Below are 26,988 nucleotides of genomic sequence, written 5' to 3' on the forward strand. Positions count from 1 at the left end.
GAACTCATGGACATCCAATGAAGCTGAATGTTGGAAGATTCAGGACAGACAAAACAAAGTACTTCTTCAAACAATGCATAGTTTAACTATGGAATTCACTCCCACAACAGGCAGTGGTGGCCACCAACCTAGGTAGCTTTCAAAGATGATTAGACGAATTAATGGAGGATAAGGCTATCAATAGCTACTAGATATGATGGCTATGCTCTGCCTCCATGGTCAGACAGCATGCTTCTGAATACCAGTTGGTGGAAACCACAGAAGGGGAAGAATTACCCTACCCACAGTGAAATTCTTACACGTTGTAAACAAATCAAACTTTACAAATGTACATAAGCAAAAAGTGATTTCTCCACAGTAGCATTCTGCATTGCAGCATGAACTTAAATGTTTCCATCCTGTGGTAGGGTTAACGTACTCACGCTTCGGGGTTGCTTGGGAGATTAGTGTTTCTTGACCATTACGGAACTTTGAAAGTCTCCATTTTACAGGATAGAGAAAGGTATTCAAAAACTGCTGCTGTGGTAGACCTAAACAAGACATGAGGAATCTATGGCCTCCTGATGATTATTGCAATGATGGCCAATGGTGAGGGATGATGGGTGTTTTCACCCAACAGCAGCTGGAGGACCACAGCTCCCTACCCTTCATCTAAACCCAAATTAGAAAGGTCCTTCATCACCTTGATCCAGTTTTCCACCCCCACCCCTGTTGTCTTGTTAATTGTGGAAAATATGACCAAATGTCCATCCCTCTATTCCAGAAATCATGCCCTTTAAAACAAGATTTACAGCATGATTTTATGAATGTCTACTCACAAGAAAGTTCAAGTGAGAACTTTCAGTGAGAATTACTGTTGGCTTAAGTATATACAGGATTAAAGCCTTAAATAATAAATATAGCAGACCTTTAGTGTTGTGGAGAGTCAGTGTGGTGTAAGGTGTCGGACTATGAGCAGGGAGACCAGGCTTTGAATCCCCACACAGCCATGAAGCTCACTGGGTGACCTTGGGACGGTCACTGCCTCTCAGCCTCAGACAATGGTAAACCCCCTCTGAATACTGCTTACCATGAAAACCCTATTCATAGGGTCGCCATAAGTCAGGATCGACTTGAAGGCAGTCCATTTCCATGTTTTAGTGTTGTGGCACCTGCCCTTTCCCCTTAAATATTAGACAGGAGCTGTCTCTGTTATCTTTTTGAAGCCTGTGGAAGACTTTCCTCTTTTAGCAAGTTGTTTAAGTAGAGACCTTATCCTAGTCTGTATCTGTTTTGGAATTGCTTTTTAAGATGTTAATTTTTTAAAAAATACGTTTTTAAGATGTTTTATTTTATTTATGTATTTATTTAATTTATATCCTGCCTTTCCTCCCAGTACAAGCCCAGGGCGCCAAACAAAAAAGCACTAAAAACACTTTAAAACATAAAAACAGATTTTAAAATATACTAAAACAAACATCCTTAAAAACATATTAAAACAAAACATCTTTAAAAACATCTTTTTAAAAAAAGGTTTAATTTTTAAGATGTTTTTAATGTCCCTTGTTTGTTGCCCTGGGCTCCTTTTGGGATGAAGAGCGGGTAGGAATGTAATAATAATAATAATGACATGGGCCACAACATCCATAGTTTGTAATAGGAATCAGAGCGCACAACACAGTCCAATTGATTCTTCCACAGCCAATTTATCAAAAATAGCTACTGTGTGATTCTTGTTAAGCTGTTTATGTCTCCCCCTTATTAAAATATGCCAAAAAAGACTGTAGTAATAAGTTTGACATGCTCTGTTATAGGCCAGGGGTTCCCAAACTTTGGTCAGTGAGCTTCATTCAGGTGGTCTGGCCTGTCTGCATTAAATATTAATACTGATCTTTAATTGTATTTTTATTGCTTCTTTTATGTCATATTGTATTTTACTGTATTTCAGTTTGAATTCTATGCAAACTGTAATACAATAAAATACAAGACAAGGCATAAAAGGAACAATAACAATACGATTCAAAATCATACATCATCTAGCATAGCGCATTACAATTGCTACAACAGGCAGAAAAATCATTAAGTGGTCGGCCAGGACCATCAGTGATTTTATTATTTATTAAATTTCTATCCCGCCCTTCCTCCTGAAAGGAGCCCAGGGCTGCAAACAAGCAACCAAACACTAAAACCATTTATAAAATAGCTTAAAAACAAAACATTTTTAAAAACATTTTTTTGAAAACATCTTAGAAACAATCCTAACAGATGCAGAGTGGGATAAGGTCTCTTCTTGAAAGTCTTGTTGAAAGGAGGTCTGCAGTAGGTGCTGAAAAGATAACAGAGATGGCACCTGTCTAATGTTTAAGGGGAGAGAATTCCAAATGCCACAATACTAAAGGTCGGGGGGGGGAGTTTGGGAACCGTTGCTACAGGCAACTGCTGTTTCTTTATCATGACAGTTATCTGTAGGACAATGACAGAGGGCTCCTCATAAAGGTAATGCAATTCTTGAAGCACAACCTTATGGGTTGAATGAAAGCAAATGCATGCAAGTCTCACACTATGGGGTTTCCCTCCCCACTGCAACATCCTTCATTCCTCCTCTGAGTGTCAGAAAAGCTGGATAGGTGGTTCAGGGCTACAGGAGTGAGGAGGGAAAGCCCCATTGCCTGAGTGGACTTTGGCTTAATACAATCTATTACTTGTTTACAGAAGGAAATGCAAGAAAATGAACAGGTGAGAGAACCATCTACTCATAAGTCTCCTACGTTAGAATTCCACAGAGCAATTCTATTGTCTTACTCTATTTTACAAGGGAATAAAACAATGCTTTGCAGAAAACAAAATCTCCTAAGAATTTTAGCGTGCCTTTGCAAAGTAATGCAGCATACTCTCGGTTGTTATCTGTCTCCAGAATTTATAACTCTCACCTTCACTGTAATATACTCCCAAGGTCTAAACTGAAGATGCATTGAACAATTTAACAATACAACAAAATAACCCCAGCTATAAAAACAGCTGCAATGGAATTTGAATAGAATACACCAAGGACAATGGCTAAAAACAACACATTTGGGAAAATATTAAAGAGGCTTGCCTGGTGATACAAGGACCAGAAGTCGTGCAAGGTCGGCATCTTGTGGAGAGTGTTCCCTACCAGGTTCCTTCCCCTATGATTGCCACCAGCTTAACTTCAAAATTTTGGGGCACACAGAGAAGGGCAGTGGTATAGTGGTAAATTTTGATTGGCAGGAACTCCACATGATAACTCTTGTAGCTGTGCACCTAAAGAGAGTCCATAGCCCCAGCACCAAGGGTGGTTCAAAATATAGGCAGCTGTGTTGATCTATTACATCAGAGGTGGATAACTTGTGTCTCTCCAGATGTTGCTGGACCCCATCAGCTCCAGCCAGTATGGCCTGTGGTTATGTATGATTGAAACTGTAGTCCAGCAACAGCTGGAGGCCCAGAGGTTGCCATCTCTCTCTCTCTCACACACACAGTAGCAATACATAGCATAATACACAAATTTATTAGTAGGATCAATCATAGAATAATGGGTGTCAGCCAAAGAGTGGTATACTAGACAGCATGTTGCACTTTGAGGAGACCTGGATTCACATCCCTGATCACCCAAGGAGTTCACTCTGTGACCTTGGACCAGTCATCATCTGAGCTCATAGGCCAGGCCAGACATGTCCTCCATTCCTCCAAGTTTTAAACACTGGCAAATACCACTCTAGCAGATGACATTATTGCCGCTGTAAACAACAACAACAACAAAAGAGCACCATGGTTGTGCTCCCTCCGCATTCCTGCTCCACCATTGGTGAAGGGTCTCCAGCACAGATCTTAACACACAAATACATGTGGAAAAGATGGTCCTTCAGGTGTCTGGGTTCTAAGTTATAGAGGGTTTTAAGGGCAGGCACCAGTAGTTTGAATTGTGCTCTGAAATATACAAGCCAGCCATGCAGCTGTTTAAACATGAGGAGAGAGAGACATGTTTGCCATTGGCATGGCTGTTTCCACCTGCCTTGCCCCACCCTCCGGTCCTAGGAGCCTGCATAAGGTAGCTGCTTCCAGAAGACTTTCGTGCCTTTTGGGATGAGGCAGAAGGCGTGGAGCATTAGAAGAGATTGCTTTTGGATAGTTTGGCGTGAGCTTTATTGTTGAGCGTTATGCTCATTTAGATTTTGATGTGTACTATATGGATTTTTTTAGTGTTGTAGTGATTCTTTTTAGTATGTATTGTTATGTTACAGTATTTGGACTGTTTGTTTATGTAAACCGCTTTGAGCACTGACTATTTGTGGAAAATGCAGTATATAAATAAATTGACTATTGACTAACATTGGCAGATCTGTTCCCACTTGGCAGACACCCGAGTAGCTGTATTCTGAGCTAACGGAAGGTGCCAACAAGTCTTCAAAAGCAACTCCACGTATAATGGATTGGAGCAATAGAGGCTGGAGGTTACCAGGATGTGTGTAACTGTGGTCTCTGTTTAGGAAGAGTTGTGGTTGACACACCACCCTTAGTTACAGTGGGAGGGGTGAAAATTAAGTGAAGGCTGCTTGTGAAAGTGGGAGCTCTGCTTGTGTAAGTTACCACTATCCAATTCTTGCCAGGTCTCTCCACTTCCACTGCATCCTGTTTTAGGTTTTTCCAGAGGGTTGGGGGACATGAGACTGCAGTGAGAAAGCCATACTGCATGAACAGAATTGTGCTTGACCAACTCTGAATACAACCAATTGCATCTAAAAAATGTGTGCTTAAAATGGCACACGCCAAGTTTGAATACATTAAACTGTGGTCTCCCTAATTTCCTATGTGTGCAAATCACTAGGGATTTGTGGGTGACAGATGATATTTCAATAGTGTGGATACATCCAGTTCTTTCTTTAGACACTGTAAGGGTTTTTTTAAAATCCAGATCTTCCTGAAGGGGTAAAAAAAAAACTGGTCACAAGGCCCAAAAGCAATATAAGCAAAAAAGAGAGGATCACTATAAAGAAAAGCACGGCAAAATCTAAGCTTTGGGTTGCCATCCCTTTTTTTGTAAAAGCAAGAGTATCTTCAAGTTGGAGATGCACCTGGATTCTAGTACATTTTAGGAGGTAGCAACTGTGTTATTCTTGTTTAACTCACTTCCCAACCACCCTGAGGCTATGATCCAAGCACTTGGAAGTAAGCTGTTCTGTGTATGAAAGCCAGGGGCTGGTTCAGAAGTTGTAGTTTCCTCTTCCACATGGTGCGCCCACCACATATAGGCAATTCTGTGATGCATGATAGTGTGCGTTTACTGTGCTTGCAGTTTATGTTCCTCTAAAAAGGGCAATGATAGTTTCTAGCCGTGTTCTTCTCTCTCCTCCCTTGACCCAGTTCTTTTCTTCTTCAACAAGGAAGCACCTTGCAATATGACAAAGGAGAATCAAATTAGGATGGTAGACTTTGTGATTCCTAACTTTGGTTTTAGTTGAGCTTATATAGAAGTTTAATGCCCAATGGGTTCACATTTGGAAGGTGAGGGATTGGGGAAAATGGGAAAGGCAAATGCTTGTGAACATCTCACACTAAGCATTTATATTTATCGCTACATTTGAACCTTAAGAGCCCCTCAAAGGTGGCTATTGGCTAGAACAGGGGTTGTCAACCTTTTTGGACCAGAGGGTACATTTCAAATTTTGAGAGAATGCTGGGGGCACCAGTCACAAAATGGCTGCCATGGGGGGCATGGCATAATAAACAGCCATGGTGATTTCTTCCCATAATTGTACTTTATGAGAAAAGGCTTGCCTGTTGAATTTCTGCCTGCCATACAGCTGTTAAAGGCACAAGAACCCAGTTTTTCCTCAAACTAAATCTTAAGCAGCCATCCTATGCCCATTTACCTGAATGTAAATACAAAGATTTATGTCAGAGTAGACGGTATATGCCATTGCACTGGAGGTTAACTATAGCGACTTCTTAATGAGTCCCTGGTCTTTAGCTCTTGCAAAGCCAGAGACATACCTAAGTTTCTTTGCAAAGTTTTCTTATTTGCCTTTTGTGGGAAGAGGGACTCTTTAACATTCAGCCACATTTATTGTGTAGTTGTATTTGCAAAAAAGAACCTAGGCATTCCCTGACCTCAGAAAATCCCAGTATAGGAAAGATGCATCTTGGTTTCTATGGAAAAAGGGATGACAAACTGGAAATTCCAAGGACCAAGAAAAAAGACCAGAAGCAGGAAAAGTGCACTAAGAGGAAGGGCAATACAGCAGCTCTTTAGGACCCCAGGGATTCCTATTGCCTGGTGTCTAAACAACTCACATCAATCACAACTCTGACTTTACTCATTGGCTAACAATACTGACAGGAAGGAGCAGCCAGGCTAGCTTATTTCACAGAAATTGCTTGGAAAGGTACCTATACATTTTGCTCCATATCTTTCTTTCTAGGAGGGCTAGAGACTTTAAAAAAAAAAAGAAAAAAAAAGAAAAAACAGATTCTGGGCAACTTTCTGGGAGCACCACTGAAGGCATTCATAGGGTGCCACTGCACTCTCAGGTGACGGGTTGGTGATCCCTGAGATAGAGTATAATTGATATTAGAGCATAAAGTGAAGTGGTATACACTATTTTAGTTTAAAAGCAAGACTGACTCAAAACCTTCACCCATTCACACTTTAACATACATTTTCATTTGTATTTGGAGCTGCAAATAAATACTGCCGCCTTTGTAAACATGCATCACATTTATTAAAAGAAACATATTCTTCATATTGATACACATTCTTCCTATTCTCTAGCTTGCACCATATCTAACTTTTGAACAGAACTCTACTGAACTTCTAAAGTACAATAGCTTAGAATTATTTGATAGTACAGTAGCTTTATTTGATCTTTATGAATCCCATCTACTGTTCAGTAACACTCGGGAGTGTGTGCTTCAAATTCACATAACATTTCCAATAAGTAGGTTAATTTAGAGCCCCTTCCCCAAAACACAGAAGAAACCAGTATGTACTTCCTTCTTAAAAAATAACAGCTGTTGAAAAAAAGCACATGGAGGGATCTTGGGCAAACAAGTACAATAACTGCAGTCTAGAGAGCAGAAAGGTATTGAATAAATGTTGAACCAGAACTATCACTAGTAGCGAAAATGATGAAACTGAGGTTATCATACTTTGGACACATAATGAGAAGACATGATTCATTAGAAAAGATAATAATGCTGGTAAAAACAGAAGGGAGTAGAAAAAGAGGAAGGCCAAACAAGAGTTGGATTGATTCCATAAAGGAAGCCACAGACCTGAACTTACAAGATCTGAACAGGGTGGTTCATGACAGATGTTCTTGGAGGTCACTGATTCATAGGGTTGCCATAGGTCATAGTTGACTTGGAGGCACATAACAACAAACTAATTATGAGCTTATTCCCTGTTATTGAAAGGAGACACATTTTTGCCCTCCTTGTACTTGTTTTTTCAGGCTCACAGATAAAATTTGCTCAAATAACAAGAATTAGCATAGTCCCATTGTTTTATATTTGCCTTGATATCTGAACTCCTGATCCCTGAACATGTTCATTTTTGCATTGCATCAATATTAGTTTTGTAACACACCTGTCAATTCACTTCTGTTCAATCACGTTACAGAAAATGGCAAACAAACATCTTAGCAATTGGCTTCTGCAAGTACTATAGATTAGTAGTCACCAGTAGATAGCCCACAAGCATGATCCAAAGCAAATTGGCCCCTACAAAAAATGTTAATATAGGTGTGGTAAAAATGTTGTCTGCAATGTTTTATTTGGAAGGAGATTTCCCAATTTAAATTTCAGATTTTGCATTCAACGATCCAACACGTGCTCTGTAACTTATGTTCTTCTGTTCCTCTTAGTGCTAACTGTATTACAGACCATAATTATCTATGACGAGATCCAGTTTGTGTACAAAAATATACTTTCGTGCCCTCGGCTAACTGTCATGGCTGCCAAGAATGCAGAAGTTGGCCACCTGTGCCTAGCCTTTTTCAGAAATAATTGCAACCATTCCAATTTGCCTTTGTGCAATGGCAAGTTTTATCCTGTAGTGACTCAAACTCATTAGACACATACCTCACACATACAGAAGCATAAATAGAACAAATACTTGGAAAAGATTATGTTTTATTTACAATATTTACATGGAAATCAGATAGCTGTGCTCCACACATTGAAGAATCTAGTCCAACAGCATAAAGAATGTCAACATATGGCTGTCTTTGTAGCTCCTTGGGGTGCTATAAGCTTACAGCAAGCTAATACTGTTCAGGAATGTGATGCTGGCTAATGAAAGGATAAACTCAGTTTATGGACAAGTTATTCCCTTCGTACATAGAAGATGTTGTATCCAAGTTCTATTATCCCTCCAATGAGCAATGCCCAAAAGGGAATAAAGACATAAGCTAGCTTCATTACAGCAAGTTGTTCCAATTTTGCACAGAGGGCAAGGCAGAAGGCCAGCTTAAGCAACATTGCTGCAATGTACCAGGCCTTCTTCTTGAGGTGCCGGGAGCCATTGCGTGGGTCATAGCCAGACTTACAACGGCGAGCCATTTTCACAATGATCATAACTAGAAGAATAGTATCAAATATCCAAACTGGGATAAATATTAGAAACCAGTTCCATGGCGCCTTTTCATCCAGTTTCAACACTAACATGATCAGGAAAAGCAACGTGAAGAGCCATGTGAGCAGCACTCTCTGTGCCAAAGACATTCTCATTTAAACAGCTTTAGTAGGTGGTTGGTAAGAGTAGAAAAGATGATCCCTAGGATAAAGCAGAACAAAAACAAAATGGATTGGGGTGATATTACTAAGGGTAGCAAAAAAGACACAATATTGATTTAGGTTTATAAACAAAGGTTCATCCAACTTGAAGCTTTTAAAAAAACAGAAGCCAAGTTGAAGGTTTTGTTATTGACTTACAAAGCCCCAAACAACTTGGGACCAGGGTACTTGAACAAACACCTTCCCTCGCATGGACGTGCCCACTCATTAAGATCTTTGTATGAGACCCTTGTGGTTCTGAAGTCCATCTTGCAGTAAACAGAAGAAGGGCCTTTTCTATGGTGGTGGCCAGCTTAAGGAACAAGGCAAGCACCAACTACAATGGGTTTCAGGTGCTTGCTAATAACCTATTTGTTTACCCAAGCATTTCTTGACTACCGATACTCAGTTTTGCAAATTCTTCTGGTGCTGTGGACGTTACAGTATTCTTATTTTAAAGTTTATATTATTGTTTTGTTTTTATATCTTTGTGAAACATCTTGGGAAAAGCATTTTAAGTAGAGATCTTACCCCAGTCTACATCTGTGTTGGAATTGCTTTTAAGATGTTTTTAAAAAATATGTTTTTAAAGATATTTCATTTTAATATGTTTTTAAATATATTTTGTTGTAATATATTTTAAAGTCAGTTTTTATGATGTTTCAGAGTGCTTTTTAGTGCTTTTGTTTGCAGCCCTGGGCTCCTACTGGGAGGAAAGATGGGATATAAATCAAATATTTTTTTAAAAAATGAAATATGATAAAAGTGTTTTCAATAGATAGATTTCAATGCAATTTTATTTTGAGAATCTTTAGCAAGCCGTTGAGCCTCTTGGAGCTATAAAGCAGTATATAAGTGTTGTAAATAAATAAATTATGTAGTCTGGCATCTTAATCATAGCAGTAATAAAAATGTTACATATAACAGAAAATGTTCATCTGGCTACAATGTTGGTACAATCCACCAGGGAATTTCACTAGCTCCTATTCATTTACTTGGGCTTGAGCAGGAGACTTAATTATTGATTGTAGCCTTGAGGCATATCTGCACCACAAAATTATATAATAGCTTTATACCAGTTTAACTGATGGCTTCAACCAAAGAAGTGGGAACGGTAGTGTGATGAGAGTTCTGAAACAACTGTTAAGGATTCAGAGCTCTCTAATACAACCACAATTCACTGCAGAAGAGGACTTGGCTGTTTGACCAGTTTAAGTGGACTGCTCTTAAATGATCAAGCAGAAAGGCAGACAACTTCCTTACAACCTTGTTTCCTCCTGCTATTACTTGTTTTCAGAATTTGTTACCTTCCCTCAGGTCTTCATAGGCTCTTAAATCCAATTTTTGGAGGAGAAAGATGTCTCTGGTCCTGTTGTACAGATGATGAAAAATATAATAGAAAAAAGTTAAAGGAACAGAAAGAAGGAACCAAACGTCAGAAGAGGCTGGGCAGGACAGCCCCACTGAAGAAGGAGAGATGCTCAACCAGCCAAAGGATAAAAGGTCTGGCAGGTGGCACATTTACAGGGAGTTTCAATCAGGGAGGAAGCAAAGATGGAGAAGGAACTGCAGAAAACAAAAAGAGTAAAGAGCTGGGCTATATGCAAACTTTGCTGAGTGACTTATCACAAGGAAGAAAAAGGCAGCAATTCTGGGTTAGCAACCTCAGTGGTGAGTCAAGGATAGAAAGGGTTAACTGAAGAAAGGGAGAGGCTACTTATACCCCTGATGGTAGAGAGATTAATGGCCAGGCAAGACTGCTTAAATAAACAGATCTCAGAAGGCTTCCAAGGACGAGAAGGCCTCTAAACTCATCTGAGTGAAGAACTCACCAAGTGTTTTCTGAAGGCAAGAGAACTCCTGGGGCTCTGAAGATCCTTGGAATTTATAGTGGGAAGCTGGAAGCTCTCAGATGAAATGGATTTATATATATAAATCCCCACTCAGCCATGAAGTTTGCTGGGTGACCTAACCTACCTCACAGGATTGTTGTGAGGTTAAAATTGAGGAGAACCATGAACACCACCTTGAGCTCCTTGGAGGAAAGGTGGGATATATATGTAACAATTCACTGTAACTGTCTGTTCCTAACCATGTTGCTCAGAAGTAAAATATGCTTAGGAGTGCAGCCTAAACACATTGCACTTTATCAGTTTATCAGTTATATTTTGGAACCTACCAGCAAATCAAGTTATTCATTGCATGCTAGTATTACATCAAGTTAGTTGCATGACTTCAACTCAGCATATATCCCACATTACTTTCAATGTGGGAGAATTTTCCCATCCACATTTTTCTCTGGATGAGGATTCTGATAAAACTTGATGGTGGACTGAAGTGATATCAGACACACCTTTTATGTAAGACTTTCCAATTTGCTGTCACCACCACTAAAACAAAAACATTTATTCATAAATCATAGTACATCCAGCTTTTTTCTTTGTACAATGCATTAGCATCCAGACATCGTAAAACAGCATACAAAATTAATGAAGTCACAATTATTATTTATGCCAAAATATTCCACTTAAGAGATTTTGCTATTGCAAGCAATAATCATGTGCATGATTTCCAAGACAATGGCAATCTGCTTGCTGGGCTGCTTGCAAAAATGACGGACCATCTTAGCAAGCCACTCCTCAAGTTAAGACTGCATACTCTGGATCACTTAGCATAGATTGGTTATTCCTTAATTATTAAGGGATCCTGAATATGCACTTTTGTAATCTTACACACTGGGGCCCCCACAGGATACTAAAATAACAAACATCTTAAAAACAAAACATCTTTTTAAAAAATCTTTTAAAAGATCTTTAAAAATAATTCAAAACAGACACAGACTGGGATAAGGTCTCAACTTACAAGGCTTGTTGAAAGAGGAAGATCTTCAGTAGGTGCCAAAAAGATAACAGAGATGGCATCTGTCTAATATTTAAGGAGAGGGTATTCCAAAGGATAGTTACCACAACACTAAAGGTCCACTTCTGTGTTGTGCAGAATGGACCTCCTGATAAGATGGTATCTGCAGGAGGCCCTCACCTACAGAGCACAGTGTTCAACTGAGTATAGAAGAGGTAAGATGATCTTTAAAGTATCCTGGTCCCAAGCTATATAGGGCTTTGTACACCAAAACCAGCACTTGGTTCCATTAGTCCCACTTTTTAAAAATGAGTTTAGACATTTCTTTAATTTTTATATTTCAGGAGCTATAGACTTCCCAGCCATAATAACTCAAGAGTTCCTCAACATGACTTTTCCCTGCTGCCACCCATTTCCTTAAAATCCTTTAAAAAACTCATAGTAGCTTGGTATAATAGACTTAGACATAAGACTGACACCAACCCTGGAAAGGGAATGAATTATTAACTAAGACCGTTTCTTAAAGTGATATTTTGTACATTAAGGGAATGCTATTTATTTTGAGGTCTTATTGATGCTTGATGAGAGTTTCTATAGGGGGTGTTCTCATGTTACTCTGTACCCAGGTACAAGTTGCCTGTACCTGTGTACAGCTGCTCGTGAGAAAGATTCTACACGTGGTGATTTTTCTAGTCACCACGTGTAGCTGTCCCCTGAATAAACTTGAGTTCTGGAGAGCCTCTCCTGCTGTCAACCAGAAGTGAGATAAACGATTCCAAGGATCTTCAGAGCCCCAGGAGTTCTCTTGCCTTCAGAAAACACTTGGCTCAATCTGTGGAGCGGGAACCTTGAGCAGAGCTAGGAATAAAGCCCAGTTGACAGAGTTGTGGAACTGGCTAAAACTGACTTGTTAGTTTCAGGGGAGGTCAGAGGAGGTGAGAAGGGGCAAGGAAATGAAAGGAATGGAATCCAGCCAGGGAAAAAAAATAGACAAAAAGTCTGAGGGAAAGCTCAGCCAAGAGGGAGGGGGGAAAGCTCAGCAAAGAGGGAAAAGGGAAAGGGAGTTCAGCAATGGAGGGATGGCAATGTAATCCTAAAGAGGCTTAATCTGAAGTAAGTCCCCAGAGTTCAGTGGGGCTTACTCCCAGGTAAATGAGGGAAAGCACAGCAAATGAGGGAAGAAGGGAAAAGAGAGAGTTCAGCAGCTGAAGGATCACAGTGCAAACCCAAAGAGGCCTACTCTGAAGTAAGTCCCATAGAGTTCAGTGGGATTTACTCTCAGGTAAGTGAGGGAAAACAGGCAAATGAAGGAAGGGGGAGAGGTCAGCAACTGAAAGATGCTAATGCAAGCCTAAAGAAGCCTACTCTGAAGTAAGTCCCACAGAATTCAATGGAACTTACTCTCAGGCAAGTAAAACTAGGACTCCAGATCTACAGAGGAAACATTTTGAGGAAAAGTGCAACAGCTGAGGGAAAAGAAGAGAGGGAGGAGAGAGATTTGAGAATCTGAAGGATCACAATGCAAACCCAAAGAGGCCTACTCTGAAGTAAGTCCCATAGAGTTCAGTGGGAAAACACAGCAAATGAGGGAAGGGGGGAGAAAGAGAGTTCAGCATCCGAAGGATCACAGTGCCATCCTAAACATGTCTTGCATCTCATGGCCTTTGGGTTTCCTTTATTAATTTTTTTTTTGGATATATATGCATGTGTGTGACTATCAACTGGTGGGAAAGGCATTGGTCCACAGGAGTATTTATGCCACAATAATTCTGCTGATCTGTATTTTACTACAAGACTGAATGGAAACGATGGGTCAAAATATATTTTGAAGGTACCTCTCCCATCCCAAAATATTATGCTGTTCTGTTGCATGCACAGTGCATACACCCATTTCCTCAATTTTGTTGAGATCAGAATGAGAAACAATTGTACTGGAAGACGTGTTCTTTTAAAGAGGGCAAATATATCTGTGTGGTGTGTTTGCGTGTCTCAACTGTGTAGTTAGGACTGAAGTGGGGGGAGGGGCAAATGATAATCCAGAGAGTGGCAGATATAAAAGAATCAGTAGAGGAGAATCGCTGCCAACACAGGTGTTCTGGGGCCCACCAGGGCTGTTTATGGTCTCTGCAGCATCCTTTCATATTTCTTATTTTATAAAATATTTTGTAGTCCAAGGGCAGCTGGACAGGCATGTACATGGCTAGAGATGCTCACTTTATTAATTTTACTGTTAAAAATGTATTGTCCATTTCTATGATAAATTGGTGCTTACTCCCAAGTAAATGTGTTAACACCAGGAGAAGCAAATACTATTTTATCCTGTAGTCACAATGGCGCTATGATTTAAGTGAGCGTTTAAAATGAGAAACCGCATACGTTGAGTGTATTTCAAATAGTAAAATCAGGGTTAACACGCTGCTTTTGCTTGTTGTTTACTGTAGCTGGGGGGATGGGGAACCTGTGGCCTCCAGCTGTTGTTAGATTTCAGTTCCCATTAACCCCGGCTAGCACAGCCAACGGTCAAGGATGATGGGAGTTCAACAACATCTGGAGGGTCATAGGTTGCCCTTCTCCACTCTAGCATATCAGTAACATAGATGCAGTTGTAAAGCACAGAATAGTGGGGGGAGGAGGCAGGATATGGTGCGCGGGGGAGCAGGGCTGTGGAGTCGGTACGCCAGACCTTCGACTCTGACTCCTCTATTTTTCTATTGTCTGACCCCGACTCCTTCATAAATGGCAAATGTATATTAACTAGTAATAACAAATTTACTGTAATAAAATGGTAGCACAGGGCATTTCGTCACCACCACATGAATCCAGAGCTTGGAAAAGTTACTTTTTTAAACTACAACTCCCATCAGCCCCAGGGATTGGGCTCATGGGGGTTGTAGTTTAAAAAGTAACTTCCAAGCTCTGGATTCACGTGGTAGTGATGAAATGCCTTGTGCTACCATTTTACTACAGTAAATTTGTTATTACAGTAGGGCCCCGCTTATATGGCGGGTTCCGTTCCGGACCCCCACCATAAAGCAGAAAATGCCGTAAAGCAGAACCCCATTGACTTTAATGGGCCGTGTCACACGAAAATGACGCAAAAATGGCGCAAAACATTGCAAAAGAGAAAAAATAGCTTTTAAATTAAAAACGAAAGCCACCGCATCAGCAGAACACCTTAAAGCAGAACACCGTAAAGCGGGGCCCTACTGTACTAATTAATATACATTTGCCATTTATGAAGGAGTCGGAATCGGAGTCGGTACATTTCTACTGACTCCACCCAAAATTGCTCCCGACTCCGATTCCATGACTCCGACTCCAACTCCACAGCCCTGCAGGGGAGAAGACAAGTGAAAATTGCTATCTTGAGAGAAGGTGGGAAAATGTACCAGTAATCTAGTAAAGGGGATGCAGAGACAGGGCTGTGGAGTTGGAGTCGTGAGCAATTTTGGGTGGAGTCGGGAGCAATTTTGGGTGGAGTTGGGAGCAATTTTGGGTGGAGTCGGAGTCGGTAGAAATGTACCGACTCTGACTTCCAAATAAATTTTGATTGACAAGAAGCAATTTTGGGTGCAGTCAGAGTCGGACAGTAGAAAAATGTCGGAGTCGGACAGTGGAAAAATAGAGGAGTCGGAATCGGAGTCGAAGGTTTGGCATACCGACTCCACAGCACTGTGCAGAGAAAGGCGTAGGAATCTGAAGTTACAGTGCAGTCCAAACCATGTTTATTCAGAAGTAAGTTCCACTGAGTTTATTGGGGCTTACTCCTGAAGTGAATGTGAACATAGAATTACAGCCTTTAACTTCTAAATTCAATCCTTTCCTTTAAATACTTGATGATTTATCAATAAATATAAAATTTATAATGTCTATTAAATGTTCGATGTGTCATCATGTGACTCTTATTGCTGCTTGTTACGAACAGTACACCTACTCTTCAGGATTGCTCAGAAATGATAGTTATCAAATAATAGAAACTTTGGGTAATATTTATCCCTTGTATCTTAACAACATAATCCCAAGCAGGTCTATCAAAAGTAACTTTCACAGTTCAATGGAGTTTACTCTCAAGTAATTGTGCATAGGATTGTAGCCTTAATCTTATTTTATGCCTTATTTCCTTTATGTCTCAACTTTCCTGAAAAGAGCTGTGTGTGGCATACGTAGTCCTGCACCTCCCGAATATATCCTCAGAATAGCCCTGTGAGGTAGCTTAGGCTGAGAAGGTGACTAGCCCAAAAGTCACCTAGTGAGTTTCATGGCTGAATGAGGATTTGAAGCCAGGTCTCCCAGGCCCTAGCCCAGTACTCTTATCACTACACCACACTGGCTTTTGCAAAACCTGTACACTACAGTACCTCTATAAATCCAATATAAATCACCCACTATACTTTTCTTCCTTGGTCTGTTAAAACCTGTTGAAATCAATGGTAATGTAAATTCTGTTGTGTGCTTTATATTTCCTCCTAAAGGTCAAGAGAGAGAAATATAGCCAGGACTCTTTTAATAATTTGATGGCATATGTCAGCAGTGATACATGGGGGGGGGAGCAGAATGGCAAGGTTGGGGGTACTTTGGTGGAATGCAGCACAAGCTTGCAGGTGTGTGCCCACCTGCTGCAGGATGGTGGTGCCACCAGCCCTGTACTTGCAGGCACCTTGCCCCATTCAGTGAGTGGCAATGCTGCCATTACTGAGACAGCACTGTTGTTGCAGAATCTGGGATCTACCCTGTGTTTTACTAGAACCTCAAGTGCCACCAACTACAGTCAGCTGCAAAAGACATGTCTAGTATGAAAGAACATGGCATCTCTAAGAAGTTGCTGAGCACAGGGTTATCGGAACTGAGATGAGCTCACAGTCTTTCCACACATAGATCTATTCCTACTTTCCACAAGTATTCTTAATTTCAGTGGTCAAATTTCCAAACGGGTGTGTGCCCTTTTGTTGCTATTGTTAAACTACTGGAAGCCAGAAGCGCTTGCCAATTGACTGCAAATCTCCCAGGGATCTACCAATAGATTACAGTCTATCTTCTGGGCATCCCTGCACTAAATCATTTGTATGGGCACAGGCCTAACTTGCAGGGTTGTTGTAGCATGGTTCAAAGGAGTGCTTGCAAGAATGAAACTACAATAGCAGAGGTAAGACTTTTCAAAACATTGCCAAAGAAGGCATTGACAAAAAGGCAATGTCACCTTTCTACCGTGTATCCAGAAATTGAGAAGAAAAAAATGTGGATTTGGTAATCTCTGTACAGCTCTTACCTTCTGTGTCAAGTGTCATGCATCAACATTAGACACACCTGATAGTCAAATGCATAATGGCTGCCTCCATTAGAAACCTGTCAGAAGTAGCTGCATCACATGGTTTCATGGCAACGCAAATCTGCCTCATAGGGTTGTAATGTTTATTTCATTTATTTATTTATTATTTGATTTATATCCTACCCTTCCTCCCAGCAGGAGCCCAAATCCTCACTGATCTTCTGTGAGTCATCCTGAGATACACCAATACATTTTGATCTACTTTCTGCATTTAAAGTGCTATCCAAAAGCTAAACATTATGACATAGACCACAAAAAGAGATACTGATAATCACATTTTGATACTGAGCTACAAAAATTTCCACTGAAAAACCACAACCACAGTGCAGAGCTTTCCAAATACCAGGAAAGGCTTTCCAGGGGACAGAGTATGTTACAGTGGGAGCAGCAGGCTGGAAAGCCCAACTGATAATTTTCCCCACATTTATACTTTGAGTGTAGTTTTGTGTATTAAAGCACATGATGTCCTCAAGAAAGAATCAGGTGTACCATGTTGGAAGAATCATTTCAGTTCATACTCCTTTAAGCAGCTTGTTTTTGTTGCAGCCCCCTCCTCCTCAAAATATTTTCATATATAAATATTCAATATATTTAGGTCTGCACTTTCACAGATTTATCTATAAGTCCTATTGATCTCTATAAGACTGTATAGACATGTATAGGATTGTTCCATAAAAGTGTACATCAAAAACCATACATACTCTAACAACAGGCAATGAAAAATACAATATTTTAATAGCTATAATATGATAGTTACAGGCTGGTATTCTCTTTTTAAAAGTTGGTGTTTTGATTTTAAAAACTTAAGAATCTGCAGGAAAAATGAAAAGAGTAAAACTACATTCCTGTTTCTGCCAAAATTCTTTCTATTCAATGTACCCCTTGACAGGAAACAGTTTCAGGAAGTATAACAGACCCAGCATGCCTTGCCTTGTTGCCAGTGAAAGGGAATTGCTTCCAAGGCGCATTTAATAAGTGTAATTGAAGCCATTTTCTTTAACTGGCAGCAAATGTGTATATAATGGAGACTGTACACTCGTTGAATGTTACATGTGAATAACTGTACAAGTGTACAGCTGAGCTACTTGTGTACCCGGGTACACAGACTGTACACTCGTTGAGTATTACATGTAAATAACTGAACGAGTGTACAGCCCAACTACTTGTGTACCCGGGTACAGGGACTGTGCACTCGTTGAATGTAACGTGTGAACAGGGCCACAGACTCAAGAGACACTGTTGCTGACACCAGCCTTTACAAAGCTTTTACCTGAAGCCAAATTCTTTAGCTGTCCTCCTCAGCCAAATTGTGTTACAACCCAGTGCAACTACCGGTTACAATCTGCCTCTGACCCCAAAGCTCCTCTAGTTGTACTTCTGGATGTTTAAACAGTTTAGCTAATTTTTTTTAAAAACATATGTGTAACTATCTTCTGGAAAGACTTTAGGGAGCCTCTTACACAGAGGCAGCCTCTTACACAGCAACCTGCACCCCTTCCTCCTGTCTTCACTAGTAAAGTACAGCTATCACACCAGGGAGGAATAGCTTAATGGTCAGATCTCATTTATCTCTGGTCTTCACCACACATTTCCATTATCAGCGGACTTGCTCAACTGCTGTTATTTCCCCCCAGAGACAGTGATCTGCCCTTTCTTCACTAATCAGAACGTCCAGCCAATCAGAGTCTGCAGTTTCCCATGCCACTCAAGACAAGGTTCTCTGACCCAGGCTCCACCTACGAATATTAACCGCGATCATCTTTCTCTCTTCCCCAGGTCCCGTCCGCAAGCCGCAATTGTTGAAGACGCCTGCAACACCGAAACAAGGCCTTGAACTCTGACATCAACAGAGGTCGCAGAAATCTTTTCTAAAGCGCAAAACATAGAAAGTCATATCCATATTTCTCCACACCCAACCCTTGACCTACATTCAACTGACTAGGGCCCAGCTCTCTTTGAGGGCGGGGAGTAATTCTGGTTTCCTTTTTAGGAAGCCTGATGGAACATGAGTGGACGCTCTCTCCCTGAATTGCTGTTAATTCGCATGAAGCTATCTGCCTTTCTTTCAATGGTCATTTCTACTTTTTATGCTACTGTCGTTAGCGATTTGTAAATTTTACAATTTTTTAAAGTTCATGATTATGCCTCCTGAGCTCTACTGAGCACAGGCAGGGCAGTCCTTGCCATGCCGACGCAGAAGTAAGTACTCTTGAATTCAGTGGGGCTTCCTCTCAGGAAAGTGGGCTTAAGATTGCAGCATTCCATCTGTTCTGAGGCTACCTTGTTATCTCTCTGAGTGGGTTCAGTTAATATGAGACCGGGAACGAGATGAACATCCCTTGGGGACGTACCAATGGGGAAATCGGAAGGAGCAGGAGGAGAGTCCACAGTCATCACCGGCTTGAACTTATTCACCCGCCAAGGATAACTCAACCCCCCCTTAATTCCAAATTACCCACCAATCACGCTTCAGTCGTCCCTCGCAGCAACCGCTGCCTTAGGACGGGCCCCTGGCGATCCGCTTCATCACAACTCACCGCTCGAGGCCTTCGGCTAACCAACGAGACAAGCAAAACTAACGTCTAAGCTATATTGATGGGCCTATACCTTGATCGACAGGCAATGTATACGTCACAGCCCGTACAACACCATCGTCGGTTACAGGAGGTGCCTGTTATACCGTTGCTCCAAGCACATTGGGCTTTACTGAGTCAAATCCCACCTCCTACAATAACAAACTAGGAACACCCACCCCCTCTCTGGGAACACGCCTTCGCTAAGTGCCCATTGGGCAGGCTATAGTTTTGCTATTTTCCTTCAAAGCATCCCTTACTATATTTTCTCTCTTCCTCCATTCGTGGGAACAGATGCCTATCACAGTCACGCTAAAAATGTTCAACGGCTGCCAATCATTTTTAGTATCGGCTTCTTTTCATCATTGGATGAAACATTCATTCCATCAAGCGCCTCATCCCCGCCTTCCCAGAGATTGTTGTCCAATGATGAAAGTTGTTTACGTTGAGATGATCAAGAACGCAGAACTGCTGCCTCACGTTGAAGTTTTGGTCACTGCGGCGCGCATTCCCTCCGCCCTCCTCACAGAGAGAGAGAGAGAGAGAAGGAGGGGCGATGATTGACGTGCAGCCTTTCCCGCGGCAGCGCGCTGTTGCTGCCGCTGCTGTTTCAAACGCGCGCGTGCACATCCTGCCGCGAGCTGTTGCCTCTCGCGCTGTCTCGTGCCCTTCTCCAGTCGCTGACTGTTGGCTTCGCTTTGCTTCACCTACTGCTCCTTCTGCCGCCTGCGGTGCTTACGGATAACTGGTAATATTCGAATCTCCCTCCCCCCCCCCGTCGTTCGAGCAAGCCTGAAGCGCGCGGGGAGATGGAAGCGAGGCAGGGGAGGTTTCCAGTGCGCTGTGGGGGTGGTTGTGGGGGGAAGGAAGCGGGAAAGCGCCTCAGGAGATTCTCGGGAGAAGGAATAAGCTTGGTCACAGGCGGGGAGAAAGTGTTTCGGGCTGGATGGGCGAGGCGGAGAAGTGGGCATCAACCTTCACGGCGAAGGAGGGAGCGTAGGAAGCCTGGTCGCTAGCCGGAGACCTCCCTTGAGAAGAGAAAGAGTTGTCGCTAGCGCCGAGAAGGGGGCATTGAGAATTCCTTGCCTCCCTCAGTGAAAAGGGGAAGAGCGAGGATGTCGAGCGACCGGGGGGGGGGCGTTGGCGTTGCAGATATTCAGCAGCCACTTGTGGTGAGAGAGGGTGCCGCGGAGAGATGATGGAAAGAAGCGCCTGTCCTTGGAGGAGAGGAAAACGCGAGGCGGGTCTGCTAGTAAAAGGGGCGGGGGGGGAGGATGCGAGGGGTCTGGGTCAGCCGCGCGTGCCTGTCTCTCTGTGTGAGTAACATGGGCAAGCGGGGCTTGCGTGTGCACAAAAAGATGACTGCGGGTTCAGTGTAGTTATGGGGAGGGACGATCAGTGTGGTGTCGACGGAGTTCATACCAGGTCAGGAGAGAATGAGCGGCTCTAATTGGAAAGGAAAGGGGGAGGGTGTGATGAACTGTCAAGAGTGCATCTGAAGGGAGGGGAACAGTATGACCAGGGGTATAAAGATGGTCTTATTATAGCTGAGTTTTTCCATGAGCTTTCAGCTCTGCTGTGCTCATGCCTGCCTAGTATTTATTCCTGACTTACTTTATGTAAAGTATTTGTGATTTCTATTGGGCACCGCCATAGCTCTGTCTGACAGAACCTGCTTACTCCCAAGATTAAGGTGAGAGCTCAAGTTATGCGTTTGTGTGTATACAGAATTCATATAGGCAGTCTTGTTGACTGCCATTGTGTCCTTTGACATGGGGTGCTATGTATGCACTGATGTGGTCTTTTTCAGAGTCTTCAGATGTTCACAACTGAGAGAAATTAGGCGTTGTTGAGACCCTGTTAACTTCCTACCAGTGTAACTTATTTTTGTGAGGCTTTGTCAGTATGTGTACTTTGCTTTTCTGTCACCATGAATACACTGTGATCTTTATTACATGATGATGCTTGATCTGTTGCTTGTAGGACTTGTGTTGGTGAAATATGGTGATTTTCTTTTGTCCAGATATAATTCAGTAAAGGTGTGTTAAGTTTAGACTCTCAGGATGATTGTTTGCTCCTCATGATAATTTTTAGAAAGATGAGTTGAGTGTTTCATCTCTCTTTTGGGCAAGTAGAGTGTTTTTAATATATATATATTGGAGTCCTTGGAGTCTAAAGGATAGGAATAATTCATAGCTCTCGTTTGTAAATTCAACAATCTATGTAACCAAACTTGTTGTTTTCACTTTCTTGCCTATTACAGTCTGTCTCTTCCAATCCAAGGGTTTTAGCTTCTGTGGCCCATTTCACAAGCATTTCTTGTTATTCTTGTACCTGAAATGTCGTTGCTGAAAACATGTGCCAAACCACTATTAATATTCTATCCAAAATATTCTTTGGATTTCCTCTATGTCGAGAATGAGACAATAAGACATAGGGTTCTGAAACACAAAATGTCTGAAAAACCTAAGTTTATCTCTTCCCTCACCCCCAGGTCCTTGATATTCACTTATTTGTCATTTACATTGTACATTTAGGCTTTGTGGCCAATGTGGTGGTGGTGTTTTGTCAAGTAAGCTTAGAAAGCCAGGACTTACTGTCTGCAATAGGAATGACTTTGTAAATAGCCTTGGGCGCCTTGTGTTACTTAGGCACCTCATTAAACCTTGATGGTACTTATCCACTTTACAGTGGATGTCGGTTTTATTTGCTGTGGTATGTGTGGCAAGATCCTCTGAAAAATCATTTGGGAATAATGCAAAATGAATTGATCAGTTAACACTACCATTGGCATAGTCTTTTGGATCCGCATTTTTATAGTAACTTGCATTTTGGTAGAAATATCTGAGCAAAAATTGCTAACTAATAGACTAAAATGCATTTGTAAAGCTACACATTTCATTATTTGTGGCTTTGAGATTGGCCTGTTCTTAGCTGTATTGTTCAATGCCAGAATTCTAAGTTTAGTTGTATGCAGCTTTTCTTTACAAGGAGCTTTACTAACATGGTTATTTCTGGTTCACCAGTGTCTGGTGAGAAACCTTAACTCTTCTGGAAACTTTGTTTCACAGAAAACCTATTTGTTGTCAGGTGTTCTAAAACCAAAATACTATATTCTAAATCAAGCCTTTATTTTAACTTTAGAATTCTGTTTTTGTATTGAAAGCTGCTACAGCTTCTTTTTGTGGGGAAGACGAAGAGTGATTAAAGAAATCCTTATATAAAATCTTTGTAGTCCAGTTTATCTTTGGAGTGAAATTTTAATATGGTCCTTATTGTTCTTATCAAATCATATTAGGCAATACATTATTATCGCTAGAAAAATATGAATAATTTGTGGCAATGTATAAATTTAAATAAGATATGGTTATGTTAATTTGCAGTTTAGATGAATAATTGTATGTTAAAGTTGCTGCTATAGAAGTGCAGCTGTTACAAAGTGATTTAAATATTCCATTTCAGTTGAAAAAATGTTAAAACTCTATACACTTTCATCAGAACTGTGTTTAGTGCACCCAGCTGCAAATGGATACTTGACCCAGTGTTCAGTCTAGAGTGATTAAAGTTAACACTTGGCAAAACCATCTTCTTAGAAATCCTTTCCATAGAACCCAGTGCACTTTAGCCACATTAGCCCATGAGGTTACATCCTTCAAAACAGACTTGATAAAGTTTTATAGTATGATTCTGTTCATGGGGATCATATTACCCCTGTCCTTTATCTCTTCCACTGGCTCTCAACTTGTTTCCCTGACCAATTCAAAGTGCTGGTTTTGAACTTGCAAGCCCTAAATGGGCAATGCTTGGACAAGTGTACTGGAGGGATCGCTTACACCCATATATACCTGCCCATGATTTAAGATCATCTAGGTCTGTTTTCCTGTGCGTGCCTGAAATGAAAGATATTAGACTGCCAGGCATGCAGGAGAGGGCCTTTTCAGCTGTGCCCTCAGGCTTTGGATACCCTACCCCAAGAAGCCTGCTTTGCTCCCTCCCTGACAACCATCTTGTTCCAGAGAGCCTTTGGGAGGGACTGAAAGTATAGCCGGACACTGATTTTATTTCCCCCCCTTTTTACCTCTTTAGTCCCCCCTTTTAATATTACTTCCCTTGAATTGTTAACTGTATCTTATGTATTTTTATTTATTTTAATCTTTTTTTTGTATTTGTTATTAGTGTCTACTGCATTGTGAGCTGCCTTGAGTACCCCATTGTGGGGTAGAAGGATGGGATAGAAATATTTTAAATAAATAAATAATTGTTTATTTGGAATTAAATCCCACAGAGTTCAATAGGATTTACTTTAAGTAAATGCACATAGTATCTCACCTTTAGTTAAGTTTAGTTTGTGGGCTTGATCTACTTTGGGAATGTCCCAGTGAAGGAATGAGTGCATTAAATTCCTTGGCTGGGGTCCAAAGAACTACTTTAGGCAAGCTTAGTGGATTTGTTAACAATTTCAATAGTGGACAAAAATAACATATTGCTAGCTGGTTTGGAAAGACAGCTCAGCAGCAAATCTTTGAGAGATGTTGTTGCAAAAATACAAGCCCAAAGTTCCTTTGGATGTTTGGGAATGGCTGAAGTATGGGATAAGGATGCCTTTAATGAAATCCACAAGCCCCACTTCCTGCACCTTCCACAGGTCCTCATAAGCCACACACCAGCTCCTAACTGCACTGAATGGGGGAATTATGTCCTCATGAGTGTTATTTTTGGTGCCTCTTTTCACACTCACACGCACGTGCGCATGCGCGCGCACACACACACACACACACACACACACACACACAGAGAGTAGTAGTAACCCTTTCCCCTTTTGTTCTTGTTGTGTGTACTTATGAGAGGTGGAGTCTAGAAAGGGAAACACTGCAATTGCTGGGCTTATTCAACAAAGAATTCCTAGGGAGGGAGTATTGTTGTTGTTATGCAACTGAGATATAGGGTGGATAGTACAGGATAATAGTGATAGACCATTCTTGTTGTGGGCAGCCCTTGATAAGCAATATCTGTGCCTAGACTGTTACCACACTGCCAAAATAATATTTAAAGTGGTCCCATTTTGTTCTGGGCTGGAGCCTTTCCCACTACAATCCCTTTAATTCTTGAAAGGAACTTTTAGGAATTTAATTGCTTTTATGCCCCACTCTGGAAAGAGGCCAGCTAGCCTTAAGCTAGGAGAACCTATGGCCATACAGAGGTTGTGGAACTCCAACTCCCCTCAGCCCCAGCCAGCATAGCCAATAGTTAGGGATGATAGGAGTTCATTCTAACAACATCTGAATCACCACAGGTTCCCTATCCTTATTCTAAGCATTTCTTCTGCAGCAGAAGTTCTGTCACTGCCCCAATAGGCCCAAAGAGTATTCAGCCCTTTTCAGTGTTGCTCCTGATGGCCATATAAGTTGAACTCTCACCAGACACACACACTCCAAGCTCATTCCTCTGCTGGAGTTCAAGAATTGGCTCATGTTCATGTGGCTGTTCTGCTTGGCTAGTAAGTTCCAGTCTACCTAGACTCTAATACAGCTAGACTTGGGGTGTAGTAGGAGGCTGACTGAAATGAGGGAACATCTGACCAAACCAAGTGCAAAGGAGAAGACGGGCAGGCAGCCAACTTGCTAAAGAGACTCAGCCTTGGGACATCACATTGGTAGATCTAAACCACGGGTCTTCAAACAGTGGGTCAGGACCCACTGGTGAGTTGCAAGGCCACACCAGGTGGGTTATGGCAAAGCAATTGTGGACCAGACCAAAGTAACACTACTTGTAGTGTCTGGGCTAAGGTGTGTTCTTCTGATGAGATGCTCATCCTGACCCCACTCCCTGCAATTTGACATAGGGCTGGGTCGGGGGGAGAGGTTCTTTGTTGGGCAGAGAAGATGATATATTTATGGTCTCTCTGTAAAATTCCCAAGTTCCAAATGCCTCAAGTGGCTCTGGTTCCATTTCCCTCCTCCCAAGAGGGTGTTTGTATGGTCCCAGAGGAGTGATGTGTTGAAATTAATGTTTCATTCTTCTCTGTTACTATTGAATTGTTTTATTTCATGGATTTGGGGTTTTATTTTTGTATTTGATTATTGATTTTTGATTTGTTTTGTGAAGTGAGAATTGAGTGGATGAAGTAAGGTGGTTGGTTGGAAGGAGAGTGTGAATGTTGAATGACTGTATGGGGGAGGGTGTGTGCATGTTTAGATTAGTTTGTGTAGTTGATTGTGAGTGATTTTGGTGACTTTATTATGATACGTGTTTCTTATTGTAATATGATTTATATGATGATATATTTTGAAATTGTTATAGTTGTTGCTGTATCTTGATGTATTTTGATTGTTTTTATGTGAGTTGCTTTGTGGTTATGTATATTATTTGAGATTTATGTTCAATTATTTTGTTTAAATGTGGAAATTAATAGTAACAGAAATAGGAGTATTGCTTGGTTTGAATGTATATTTGTATTGTATTTCTTATATTGAATTTTCTATTGATGTACGTAAACTGCTTAGAGATTTCTGTTGAAATATAAGTGGTATATAAATCAAATAAATAATACTTCACATACTCCCTCTTCCCATTTCAGGGTAATCTGTTCAAGCCGCATGCCCACTTCAGCCAACTGCACAACAGCACTTTGATTTTTAGCTCATGTTCTGATTAGCTACAAGGGAAGAATGGTGTGCTGAGCTCTGTGTGTTTGACAGTGTAGATTTTAGTGCATGGAGAAGGGTGGAGAGAGAATTGCTGTTTTTGTTCTGAACGTGGAAGTGTGATGGAATGGTTCTGAATGCCTGTAGGAAAGGAAGCAGCAGCAGGTGGAAGAAAGCAGAAGAAGGTGAACCTCAAAACAAACAAACAATATTTAGCAGTAGGAAATCAGTTGTGAGTTAGTCTTTCTAATATCACTCCGCACTGGAATGAAATCCGGAAAACAAACATACCTGTGTGTTCTACTGAAATTGTGAATGAGTTTTTTTTAAAAAAATCACTGGTTTTCAAACACTTCTTGGCCTTTTAGCTAAGATCAAATTTAAAACTCATCAGTTTTCATTTAGTAGCAATGCTAAAGTAATACTGTGCATATTGCTCTGTGAAATTTAGGATTAATATTGTGCATTATTAATACAATTAAGTATAAATCAAAAGTGAAAATGGGTCCCATGTTGGTGGGTGGGAGTGAGAGGTGGGTCTCAGGTCTGGACTGATCTAGATGATAGACAGTCTGAGTGTGAAAAAAGAGAGAAGCATTGCACAGCTGGAAATGAGACAGTGTTTCTCCGCCATGGATATAGCGACAGAGAGAGAGAGATGATAGAGAGATCCAGGCAGGGAGGCCACGAGAACCCTGGAATAGAGATAAGAGGGCCAAATTATGCCCCTCCCTGTAGCCTTCCAAAACATTAGCTAAGAGGTCATCATAAAAAGGTGGGAGCGTCCCCAGTCCCTCTGTAATTGGAGCTT

General features: G+C 41.2%; 2 protein-coding genes across 24 annotated transcripts in view; one reads left to right on the forward strand and one right to left on the reverse strand.

Annotated features, from left to right (window-relative positions):
* Positions 1–19,663, reverse strand: part of TMEM60 (transmembrane protein 60) — a 40,610-nt gene extending 20,947 nt beyond the window's left edge. For 11 of the 17 annotated variants that reach the window (XR_009757583.1, XR_009757581.1, XR_009757579.1 and 8 more), the window contains exon 1: positions 19,420–19,561. Coding sequence is in view for 5 of the 17 variants with exons in the window: in XM_061582146.1 (XP_061438130.1) it covers positions 8,326–8,730 (405 nt within the window). In the remaining 12 variants the exon portion in view is untranslated. The other 6 variants (XM_061582146.1, XM_061582147.1, XR_009757582.1 and 3 more) reach the window with 6 other exon arrangements.
* A 387-nt stretch (positions 19,664–20,050) lies between these two features.
* Positions 20,051–26,988, forward strand: part of PHTF2 (putative homeodomain transcription factor 2) — a 130,874-nt gene continuing 123,936 nt past the window's right edge. For 2 of the 7 annotated variants that reach the window (XM_061582137.1, XM_061582143.1), the window contains exon 1: positions 20,051–20,281. The gene's annotated coding sequence lies outside the window, so the exon portion shown is untranslated. Of the gene's footprint in view, positions 20,282–20,685; positions 20,706–21,085; positions 21,227–26,988 lie in introns of those variants that run through there. The other 5 variants (XM_061582141.1, XM_061582140.1, XM_061582142.1 and 2 more) reach the window with 5 other exon arrangements.

The sequence above is a fragment of the Rhineura floridana genome, chromosome 8 (assembly GCF_030035675.1).
Source record: "Rhineura floridana isolate rRhiFlo1 chromosome 8, rRhiFlo1.hap2, whole genome shotgun sequence".
Classification (NCBI taxonomy): domain Eukaryota; kingdom Metazoa; phylum Chordata; class Lepidosauria; order Squamata; family Rhineuridae; genus Rhineura; species Rhineura floridana.